Source organism: Miscanthus floridulus, unplaced genomic scaffold, assembly GCF_019320115.1.
Source record: "Miscanthus floridulus cultivar M001 unplaced genomic scaffold, ASM1932011v1 fs_120_1_2, whole genome shotgun sequence".
Taxonomy (NCBI): Eukaryota; Viridiplantae; Streptophyta; class Magnoliopsida; order Poales; family Poaceae; genus Miscanthus; species Miscanthus floridulus.
This window is the reverse complement of record NW_027096221.1, coordinates 4,842-16,830: the sequence shown is the minus strand read 5'-3', so window position 1 is coordinate 16,830 and position 11,989 is coordinate 4,842. Positions and strand designations below refer to the sequence as shown.

Genomic DNA, 11,989 nt, shown 5'->3' with positions numbered 1-11,989 from the left:
ATCAACCATCCCTGAAAATGCGATTTATAGGAACGGCGTCGTAGGGGCGGCTACTAAAACCGCCCCTACAAACCTTCTTCAGCCGCCCCTAAAAATCTTTAGTGTAGTAGCGAGGAGGATAGAAGACCAAACTGCTGGATCCATGCCACGTATCAACGCTGGCGACCATATGTCTACAACGTCCATGGTGGAAAAACCGAGGAAAGACCAATGCAGTCCCATATTTCCATACTGAGTGGGCAGCCAAAGAACACATCACTACCGGACTCCTTGAGTTTGCCGAGTGCCCGAAACACTCGGCAAAAGACAGAAAACACTCGGCAAATGGTTCGCCGAGTGTAACACTCGGCGAATGGCACTCGCCATAAATAGTGCCGGCAAAGCCAACTTTGCCGAGTGCCATTTATCGGGCACCCGGCAAAGTTTTTGCCGTGTGCTGTTTGGCTCTCGGCAAAAAGAAACGGTCATAACGCCAGACCCGCCGTTAACGGCGACTTCGCCGAGTGTCAAACGGCAACACACTCGGCAAATAATTTCTTTTTAAATATTTTTTTTGTTTTTAGAATTCCTTGTCGCCGAGTGCTGCTCTCGGTAAATCATAATAATATGCCGAGTGCCGCGCAGGCAGACACTCGGCAAACATATTTGAAACAGTATTTGGTTGTTTAAAAAATAGCTTTTCGCCGAGTGTGATAATATCTGCACTCGGCAAATGATAAACATATGCCGAGTGTCGCGCTAGCAGACACTCGGCAAACTTTTCTAAAACAATATTTGGTTTTTTAAAAAATAGCTTTTCGCCGAGTGTCTTGGTGATAACACTCGGCAAATTGTGTTTGCTTTGCCGAGTGTCTTGGTCATAACACTCGGCAAAGCCTCAGAAATCTGATTTTTTTTGTTTTTGCATTACATTTCACAGCACACATATATATATATATCACAGCACAGATATATTACACAGCATATATATCACATATATATATCATCTTCACACACCACATATCACATACATCACAATAATCCACAATGGTACACAAATGTCATACCACAATACCAACATAAGGTTCGAGTTTAAAGTATCCACCACAAGTGCATTACAAGCATAAGTGCAACAAAAGAAATAAGTTTAACACATGAAAAGAAGCAAAAACTTGTAAGAAACAGCTAAATTGGCCCTTAATCTGATCACTGTGTCAAAATATGCTCCCACTACCTCAAGCTGTGATCATTTGGTACCTTGTGAGAGCATAGAGCATCTGTCGGTTCAAATCAGTTACTTCAATCCCCACACGCACAACTTGTGTGTGCACAAAATCTGAGGTCATCACATCTTCATGCAGAAACAATTCAACTTCATATTTACGGAAACAACTTCTTTAACCTGTTAATGGCAACACCAGCCGTCTTGTTCATTGGTTCTAGAACAAGGGCATGGTTGAAATCTGCATATAAGACTGGTCACAATCAAATCCAGTTCAAACAAACAGACAATTCCTTGCATATAGTATTTAACTAAAGGGGAAAAGGAAAGACTGACCATCAACGGCATCCTTATAATAACCTAGCTTCTCCCTTGCAGTGCCTCTCCGTAAATAAGCTTTCACGCTCTACCAACAACAAATGGATTGAAGTTAGAATATATAGCAAATAGCAAACCGATTATTTTGGAGAAAATTGCATTACCTATAGAAACATCAACCAAAATCAAATGTGTACACCGTTTAAAAATTTGAACAAAGAAGTCTACTAATGATAAATACAGTAAAAAATCATTGGGATGTTTCCCTACAGCACATCCATAAAGTTCTAATACAAATTGCAATATCGTGGGCTCCATTCTAATTTCGCATGTATTGAATACATTAGAATAACATCCATTGCACATTGCTCTGTAATAAAATGCAAAAGCTGAAAATACAAAAAAGCAGGACCAAACCTTTGGATCAAGGTCGATGGCACTTGTGCAATCTGCCTCAGCCTGACGGTAGCTGAAAGGAACCATCGAGTAACAAAGAAGTGTTAAAAAAACACTCATGTCAAATCATTAAATTTTTTTAAGAAAAAAAGGTGCTAGATAGGGGGAAATCATACCTAGTTAGTTCTAGAAAGGCAGCAGCTCTGTTGCTGTAGTATGTAGCCACTTTTCCATTTAACTTTATTGCTTCAGTATAGAAATTTACTGCCTTTTGCCATTGCTTTTCCTTAAATGCAGCATTACCCTGTCAAGAAGCAAACATTAAAAAGAAAACTAGTAAGAACAATGTTAACATACTAATCCTACAAAAAATATTTGCTTCATATTGCAACATAGTGTTACTAAGTGGCAATACTTGATTGTGCATAGTTACAGGGCATATGAGAAATAAGTATGCCCAAGACTGTTGGCACAGTAGGACTATGTAACTTAAGTGAACTACCATCCGGATGTTCTTTGACACATTGAATGAGCAATAAGAAAAATTAACTTTCTTTGATGCCATAAGGTTCTTCTAAGTGAAGATTGTTTTATTGCTGTTAAGCCAGAGTGCTACTAGAGGATCTGCACAGGAGTTAGAAAATTTTACATCCTACAAGAATGTGCAATAAGAAAAACTAACTTTCTCTTTAGCAGCTTCAGCTGATTCTTCATTCATCGCCTGTTTACTTGAAACACTAGATTTCGCTAGTATTTCCACTTGCTCTTGGATGGTCGTATACATGGTTTGAGTGGTGTCCAACAAAAACCGATCACCGCCATGCCTAGCAATCAATGAAACTGAAATGGGACACTTATCATGTGTACCTAAAGGAATAGAGACCTGAAATGGTCATCAAACAGCTGGGTGTTAGCACAGATCTAAAGAGTGCTTACTGGAAAAGCGCACACGATATGCACCTAAAGCTAGGAATGATAGTTAAACTCATCATCTTTATCCAGATGCATACTCCCCAAATATTCACCCAAATTCTATTAGCATATTTATTCCATAATAAGTATTAGTGTGTGACATGGCACTATCTGTTAGGTTACGTTTTAGTCATGTTCATCGGATCGGGGTGTATTTAGCATAGGAATAGGTGTTCGGGTTTCACACAGAGAGAGAGAGAGAGGGGTGATAGGTTGCAGACCATCGAATGCCGTAGTTGTTGAAGCTCCGGCCGGGGTTTCGTTGACGGACGCCATCTGCGCGCCGGCAGCGACGTTCGGTGGAGAGGGAGTCGGCGCTGTGGCGTTCTCGGCGGCGGCGTGTGCGTCGGGTGGCGTTGCCGGCGTCGGTGGTGCTTCCCGTCGCTGGCAGCGCCCCTTCTCAAGATTGGGTCTAGGGTTAGGATGTCGGTGGGGTGACTGGCGGCGCGGTGAACCTCATACTGCGAGCCCCGCCCCCCACCTTTCCTTTATAGCGCTGTGCCACGGGGGCCCACCAACCATGTAGGGTTGGGCGCCCCCGATCAGGGCGCGAGAACAAGGCCCAGTTAGGCCGTTGGGCCTAACTGGTGGGAGATCAATCCTAACATTCTCCCCCTTGATCTCTCATCTATTCTTCGTTCTTTAATTTCATACTCAAAACTTTCAATTCATATTTTTCTTGCTTCCATCCTATTTCATCACAGATTAGTGCATAGAACTGTCCCATCGTCACAGCAATTAGTGCCGTTAGTCTAACAACCACAATACAATTCTCCGTTTTGAAATGTAAACTTTCTTTGGGCCCTTCGTATGTTCGGGAATCATAGGCTTTCCCTTAAACCCATGCCGGCTACGTGTTCTCTGAACACGTTGGGTGGTAAGCCCTTTGTGAGCGGATCCGCGAGCATTTTCTCTGTACTTATATGCTCAAGATTTATTATATGATCCCGAACTTTATCTTTCACAACATAGTACTTTATATCAATGTGTTTGGCAGCACCGCTTGACCTATTGTTGTGAGCGTACTGTACCGCTGGATTGTTATCACAATACAATCTCAGTGGTTCATTTATATCATCAATCACTTTTAATCCGGGTATGAATTTCTTCAGCCAATTCACCTGCCCCGTTGCCTCATAGCATGCTACAAACTCGGCATACATTGTCGAGGATGTAGTTACGGTTTGTTTGGAGCTTTTCCACGATATAGCCCCTCCTGCGAGAGTAAATACATATCCTGACGTGGATTTTCTTTCATCTCCCGCATAATCAGAATCTGAATACCCCTCTATCTGTAGGGAATCAGATCTTCTATACGTAAGCATGAGGCCTTTCGTACCCTGCAAATAACGCAGGACTTTCTTCACTAATTTCCAATGTTCAATTCCTGGATTCTTTTGATATCTGCCAAGTAACCCGGTAACAAAAGCTAAGTCAGGGCGTGTACACACTTGAGCATATTGTAAACTTCCAACAACTGAAGCATACGGTACCGCTTTCATTCGGTCAATTTCATATTGGTTCTTGGGACACTGATGTTCCCCAAACCTATCGCCCTTAACTATAGGAGCAGGTGAAGGACTGCACGCATGCATACTAAATTTCTTCAGGACCTTTTCTATGTATGCCTTTTGCGATAATCCTAGAACCCCTTTTCTCCTGTCTCGGTGAATCTCTATTCCCAAAACGAATGAGGCCTCACCGAGATCTTTCATATCAAAGTTTGAGGACAAGAATTTCTTCGTTTCCATTAGTAGATTGATATCACTACTAGCAAGCAAGATATCATCCACATACAAAATTAGGAATATGTACTTTCCATTCTTGAACTTTGCATAAACGCAATTGTCCTCAACATTTTCTTCAAACCCAAAACCTTTTATCGTTCTATCAAACTTCAAATACCACTGTCTTGAAGCTTGCTTCAATCCGTAGATTGATTTCTTCAGGCGGCATCCCATATTTTCCTTTCCTTTTACGACAAAACCTTTCGGTTGTGCCATATAAACATTTTCTTCCAAATCCCCGTTTAGGAAAGCCGTCTTTACATCCATTTGATGTAACTCCAAATCATAGTGGGCTACAAGTGCCATTATAATTCTGAAGGAATCTTTACATGAGACTGGAGAAAACATCTTATTGTAATCAATCCCTTCTCTTTGCGTGAAGCCTTTCGCCACAAGTCGCGCTTTAAATCTTTCTATATTCCCTTGGGAGTCATATTTCGTTTTGTAGACCCATTTACAGCCTACTGTTTTAGCTCCTTTAGGAATATTTTCTAAGTCCCAAACTTTATTGGTACTCATTGATTTCAATTCATCTTCCATGGCCTTAAGCCACTTTGATGAGTGGTCGCTTCTCATGGCTTCTTCAAATGAGGTGGGATCATCCCCCATCTGACATTATTCTGTTTCATAAACTTCATAGTCATCAGTAATAGCTGATCTTCTTATTCTTTGAGACCTTCTAGGTGCCTCCGGCACTTGTTCCACATTTGGCTGTTGTTGTTCTTCCTCATGTGCAACATTTGGTTCTATAGGTTCCTCAAGGACAGGTTCCTCATGTTCATTCATTGTCGCCATGGGAGAACTTGCAACAGGTGTTGGCACTACAGTGTCCTGCACTGTCGGTGCAACAGCAGCAGGTAGCGTGAAGAATGGTTCTTCAACCATCGGAGTGGGTACATGTACCCGCTTCTCCTGTAGGCTGATTTCTCGTGCTACCATGCTCCCCCTGATCATGTTATCCTCCAAGAACACAGCGTGTCTTGTTTCTACAATCTTCGTATGTCTGTCAGGACAATAGAAGCGATATCCTTTCGATCTTTCTGGATAGCCAATAAAATGGCAGCTGACTGTCTTGGAGTCTAACTTTCCTATGTTTGGGTTAAACACTTTTGCCTCAGCTGGATAGCCCCACACACGCAAATGGTTAAGTGGGGGTTCCCTTCCTGTCCATAATTCATACGGTGTTTTAGGCACCGATTTACTTGGTATTCGATTAAGTATGTGAATGGCGGTTTTCAGTGCCTCCATCCATAAACTAATCGGTAATGTGGAGTAACTCATCATGCCTCTTACCATATCCATTAAGGTATGGTTACGTCTTTCAGCCACTCCATTCTGCTGAGGCTCTCCCGGTGTGGAGTACTGAGCAACTATGCCATTTTCCTGTAGGAAACTTGTGAATGGTCCAGGAATTTGGCCATATAGGGTATGTCGCCCATAGTACTCTCCACCTCGGTCTGATCGTACTATCTTGATTTTCTTATTGTGCTGATTTTCAACTTCAGCTTTAAATATTTTGAATTTATCCAATGCTTCCGATCTTTCTTTAATTGGATAAATATTGCCATAACGAGAGTAGTCGTCTGTGAATGTTATAAATGAGTCATAACCATCCACACTTTTCACAGGAAAAGGACCACATATATCTGTGTGGATTATTTCTAAAATTCCTGTGCTTCGTTTGGCATCTTTCTTAATTTTCTTGACATACTTTCCTTTGATACAATCAACACATTGTTCTAAATCTGAAAATTCTAAGTGCGGGAGAATTGATTCCTTAACCAATCGTTCCATTCTCCCCCTCGAAATATGGCCCAAGCGACAATGCCATAATTTCGAAGAGACAGTATCAATTCTCTTTCGCTTCTTAGTTACATCCGTAGATGGGGAATCATTCACATTCTCATCACATATATTGTTCGCATTCTCAGCAAGAGATAATAAATAAAGCTTGTCTTGTCGGAAGGCAAGACCAACACATTTATTATTAACCAGTATCTTACACTTGCCATCACCAAAATGGGAATCAATTCCATCATCATCAAGTTTCGAAACACTTATCAAATTTCTACGCAAAGAGGGAACATAAAGTACTTCTTTAAGTCTAAGTACAAAACCATTATTCAATTCTAAAGAAAAATCTCCAATGACTTCAACATTGGCTTGCACTCTATTTGCAACTTTAATCGTTCTTTCTCCTCTTTGCAAGGTTCTTGTCCCACTTAACCCCTGTAAGGAATTTGCAACATGAGTAGTTGCTCCTGAATCAACCCACCAAGTGGATTTGTCATAACATAAATACAGGGATTCATCTACAAATGTAATAAATTCATCACTCTTCTTTAGTAGAGATTTCAGGAAGTCAGGACAATCCCTCTTGTAGTGTCCCTTCTTGAAGCAGTGCTTGCACTGATCTTTTTCAGCTCCACCATACTGCTGATTCTCAGAATCCTGGGGTTTCTTTCCCTATGAACTGGAGGAAGAGGTCTTATCCCACTTAGGTTTCCCTTGTGGTTTAGAATTCTTGCCATTAAAGTTCTTTCTTTTGTTATCCTTCACAAAATGAGCAGATTCACCTTGTGAGGACTTTATCCTCTCCTCTTCTTGAGCACACATTGAGATGAGTCTTTCTATGCCCTATCTTTTAGGCTACATATTGTAGTTCACAATGAAGGTGTCATATTCTTTTGGCAAAGAAGCAAAAATCAAATGAATCAGGAAATCCTCCTCCTTCAAATTCATTTCTTTTAGCTTAGATGCCGTAGTGTTCATCTTCAAAATGTGCTCTCTTATGCTACCACCAGTGAATTTATCATTCACAAGCTTCTTATCAGTGAACTTGCTGTGGCCTTGGTAGACCCAGTAAACTGACTCTTGATTTTCTCAAGATATTCTTTGGCAGTAGCACATTCAGGGATTGAGCCCCCTTATCTGTTCTTCTATGGTGGCTTTGGCTACCAACAGGCACTTGCGGTTGGAGAGAGTCCATTGCCTATGTTCAAGGTCATATTTCATTCCTATTTCAGCATGATCACGCTTTCGAGAAGCAAAATCAGCGTCAGATTCATTGTCACCTCTCACCGGGTCCTCTGGCTCAGTAGGACACGGTGAGGTGATGGCAAAATCGACCTCTCCCAACGCAAGTTCCAATTCATACTTCTCCCGCCACACACGGTGATTGGTTCCGTTGAGTGTCGGGATGTTGGCAATGTTCACAATGCATTTGCCTCCTGAAATCACACCAGAGTAAGTAAGAAACATTTATACATAAAATTCCATGCTTTAACTCAATGTTGGTCAAATTAAAACTTATAATTCATCCATGCAAACATTTTACATCACCGTTGGGCAGAAGTAAAATTAATGCACAATTTCTCATGGATCAAAAATTATAATATTGTTATTAACAACGTTGGTCAGAAAATAACAATATCATAATCGCATCAAAATTATCTGAAATTCATTTCTCTTAAAATTAAATTATCCCGTTGGTTCAAATTTAATCAAAGAGAACAATAATTATCATGCACAGCGGAAACATTAATAATCTTTTCATATTATTATTTTCCAGAAGCACTAAAAAATTCATTATTTTCTGAGCAAAATATAGTTGGATAAAATTTGCACAGAAAATTGTATCAAAACATTCAAATTCATCAAAATATGCATTTAAAATTGCTCCTGGAAAATAATAAGAAAAATTTTCTTCTTCTTCTTTCATTTTCAGCCCAGCGCGGCCCAAAACGCGCTGAAACCGGCTCGGCCCAGCGGTCCTTGCGCGCACAGGCCGCACCCAGGCCGCAACCTGGGCCTGGGCTGGCAAAGCACCGCGCGCCCTCGCGCCCGCCTGGGCCGGCGAGTTGGCCCAGCGAGTCTCGACCGTTCGATCTGATCCGACGGCCGAGCGGCCGTTTCGCGCGGATCAAAAGCGTCGCCGCGGCCGGCGCCCTGGAAACCCTAGTCATTCGACCCTACCCTTTCTCTCTCTTCTTCGCCGCTCTCTCTCATCTCTCTTCAGCCGCAACAGCGAGCCGCAACCGAGAGCGACGAGCGAGCGGTCCTTTGCGCCGTCGCCGGCCCCCTCGCTGGCGCGCGTGCTCCCCAACGGGTGAGCACGCCGCCGTCGAGCGGCCTGGCCGCGGCGCTTCCTTGGCCGAGCCCGCGCCCCTGGCTCGGCTTCTTCTCCTGCGCCGGTGAAAAAAGTTCATCCGATGCACCCTAACCCTACCCCTACTTTCCCCTTTCTTTCTTTTAAGTTGTTCTTTTCGGGTTTATCCGAATGGGGAAAAAACTAGGGTTAGGGTTAGGGTTTGTTCTTGCCGATTCGTTTTCTTTGCTTTTGATTTCTTTCTTTTTGTTCATCCGAATGGAAAACTGGGATTAGGGTTAGGGTTCGACCCTTCTTTCTTTCTTCTTCCCCTTTTCTCTCTTTCGGATTTGCGTCTAGGGTTCTCGGAATCCGACCCTCCCCTTTTCCCTTCTTCAATCCCTTCTTCAGATTTGATTTGGGGAATTAGGGTTAGGTCTTAGGGTTCGGTTTTCTATTTTCTTTCCCGATCCGCATCAGATCGGTCGGTTTCACTTCCCCGATCTGATTTCTTGTCGAACCGTGGCTCTGGTACCATTGTTAGGTTACGTTTTAGTCATGTTCATCGGATCGGGGTGTATTTAGCATAGGAATAGGTGTTCGGGTTTCACAGAGAGACAGAGAGAGAGGGGTGATAGGTTGCAGACCATCGAATGCCGTAGTTGTTGAAGCTCCGGCCGGGGTTTCGTTGACGGATGCCATCTGCGCGCCGGCAGCGACGTTCGGTGGAGATGGAGTCGGCGCTGTGGCGTCCTCGGCGGCGGCGTGTGCGTCGGGTGGCGTTGCCGGCGTCGGTGGTGCTTCCCGTCGCTGGCAGCGCCCCTTCTCAAGATCGGGTCTAGGGTTAGGATGTCGGTGGGGTGACTGGAGGCGCGGTGAACCTCATACTGCGAGCCCTGGCCCCCACCTTTCCTTTATAGCGCTGTGCGACGGGGGCCCACCAACCATGTAGGGTTGGGCGCCCCCGATCTGGGCGCGAGAACAAGGCCCAGTTAGGCCGTTGGGCCTAACTGGTGGGAGATCAATCCTAACACTATCAACTAAAAAAAGGCATGTTTGGGGCACTATCTATCAATGACTACTTATATTCACACCCAGGTTCAAACCTAAGTCCTAAGAGTAGTGGCTTCATTTACGCAGGTTGCAGTAGTATAGTATCTGCATCTCCAGTTCTCCATCACTCAAAGAATTTTAAAAAAAAAGAGAGAACTTTCAGGTCTGGCATTCTGCTACTGATTGACCCTTGTAATAAATCATCTGTCCCCTTCCCTTGTTTTCCAAACATTGTTCAATTCTGTTGTCAGAGTCTGAGTAATCTGCTGCACTTTGGAACAACTTTGCAAAGATTCTATTTCATTCAGAATAAAGCATGGAGACAAATGATTGCAAGCTTGCAGCCTCATAAAGAAAAAGAAGGTTCAGCAGATCACTGGAAGAGAAGAAAAAACATGTTCACATAGTTTATGTGCTAGTAAACCCAAATTATCAGTGAAAGATGGTCTACAGAAATACTGTACCTGGCAACACCCTGACATACTAGCTAAAGACATAAGGCATAATGTCTGAGAATTGTAGCTTTCAGACGAGAGCTCCTTAGCGTTAAGCTTTGGGGGGCACCCCAAAGCAGTTGGAATCACCAGAATCCCATCATCCTGCGGATTAGCACATCATCAGAAAATAAGGCATTAGTACTACACTATTAAATATTAAGTAAGATGACAACAGCACGTTCAGTGGTACTACTTTTCTATATATACAGAAAACCGATGGATCATAGAACACAAACAGTATTGGCAAAAGTGCATGAGAAAGGAAAAAACAATCCATTACAAAGATCAATCAGGAAAAAAATTTACAAAGGATTCTTTTTCCACAAAAAGTAAACTCGGTTGTTGCACACACTGGGAGACACTACAGTATTACACTTAGCTGAAACATTACTTTCTACAATGTTCCTTCGAGTGGTTAATTGCACACACTGGGAGCCCAAAAAGAACATTTACATGAAGAGGAATAAGATCATTTTCGACAATAAATACCAAACAGCACATGTTTCTGACTTAAGCACACATATTCATTGCACCATATATCTCATAAAGGCTACATATCTTAAGAATATATTCATTGTCAAAACTGCAGCATATATCTTAAGCACACATATTCATTTCAGGCGACGAGCAAGCCTGTTACAACATTACCATCACATAGGAGTATAGACAGTAGAACATTCTTAGACCATGTTGCTCCAGGAACTAAAATCAGTGGGGCAAAACTTCATATAGCACAGCGGTGTAATAACAATCTTAGCACGGGTTCTCTGTCGGCGAGGCGTCGATCCGGAGCTCGGCGAGGAAACGGCCGCGGGGAGGAACTGGGAGACGTCGATCCGGAGCTCGGCGAGGCCGGACCAGCTGCGGCGGCCCCCAGTCATCAGTGTCAGGGGAGAGGGAGGGAGAGCAGTCGTCTCCGGCGGCCTTCTCCGACGAGCACCTAGGCAGGGGCGGGGACGGGGGGAGTGGGCGCGGCGGCGGGCGCTGCTACGGTGGGCGGGGGAGGAGCAGTGGTGGCGTGCCCTGGCCGGCGGCCGTCTCCGGCGACCGCCGGGTAGGGGCGGGGACGGGGGGAGTGGGCGCGGCGGCGGGCGCTGCTACGGTGGGCATGGGCGGAGCAGTGGTGGCGTGCCCGGGCCGACGCCCGTCTCCAGCGACCGCCCGGGTAGGGGCGGGCTCGGGGCAGGGGAGGGCTCGGGGGCAGGGGAGGGCTCGGGGGCAGGGGGCGGTGAAGGTGGAGGCGCGACGGCAGAGGCGGAGGCCCGACGGCAGCTGGAGGCGCGGCTGGCTGGCACCGGTGGGGAGGGAGGCGCGGCTGGAGGCACGGCACCGGGGGCTCTGGCTGTGAATTGAATGGGGAGAGGAGGGAGGAGGGAGGCGCGGCCAGGCCTATTTGCGCTCTTGGGCCCTGTTGTTGCCGAGTGCCGGCCCGATGGGGCACTCGGCAACATTTTTCTTTTTTCTTTTTTTTGCTGCAAACCTTTCGTACTTACAGCTTTTAAAAAAACATTTTTAAACCTTTGCCGAGTGCCCCACCTTCTGGCACTCGGCAAAGGTACTCATTATTTCATGTGCTTTTTTACTTTGTTTAGTTCCAAAACTCAATTTTTCCCAGATGAAGTTCCAAAAATCCTTGATAAATTCACTTAGAAATTTATGTTCGATGCTTTTATAAATT

At 44.3% G+C, this 11,989-nt stretch overlaps 1 protein-coding gene across 1 annotated transcript; it reads right to left on the bottom strand.

The window, feature by feature from the left end:
- Nucleotides 1-1,315: 1,315 nt before the first annotated feature.
- LOC136530408 (translocon at the outer membrane of chloroplasts 64-like) lies at nucleotides 1,316-11,192 on the bottom strand. The gene is made up of 8 exons (XM_066523153.1): nucleotides 11,118-11,192; nucleotides 10,960-11,013; nucleotides 10,279-10,413; nucleotides 2,598-2,798; nucleotides 2,092-2,219; nucleotides 1,937-1,988; nucleotides 1,538-1,607; nucleotides 1,316-1,442 (listed from the first exon to the last, which is right to left on the bottom strand). The coding sequence occupies exons 1-8, from the start codon at nucleotides 11,190-11,192 to the stop codon at nucleotides 1,360-1,362; spliced, it is 798 nt and encodes a 265-aa protein (XP_066379250.1). The 3' UTR covers nucleotides 1,316-1,359.
- Nucleotides 11,193-11,989: the final 797 nt, after the last annotated feature.

Excerpts from the sequence above, each read along its gene's own strand:
- LOC136530408 (XM_066523153.1), bottom strand. The coding sequence starts at position 11,192 with ATGACTGGGGGCCGCCGCAGCTGGTCCGGCCTCGCCGAGCTCCGGATC. Across the intron at positions 2,799-10,278 it reads GTATGTCAGGGTGTTGCCAG|GTCTCTATTCCTTTAGGTAC; the intron begins GTACAGTATTTC and ends TGACCATTTCAG. Across the intron at positions 1,443-1,537 it reads TTATAAGGATGCCGTTGATG|ATTTCAACCATGCCCTTGTT; the intron begins GTCAGTCTTTCC and ends TCTTATATGCAG.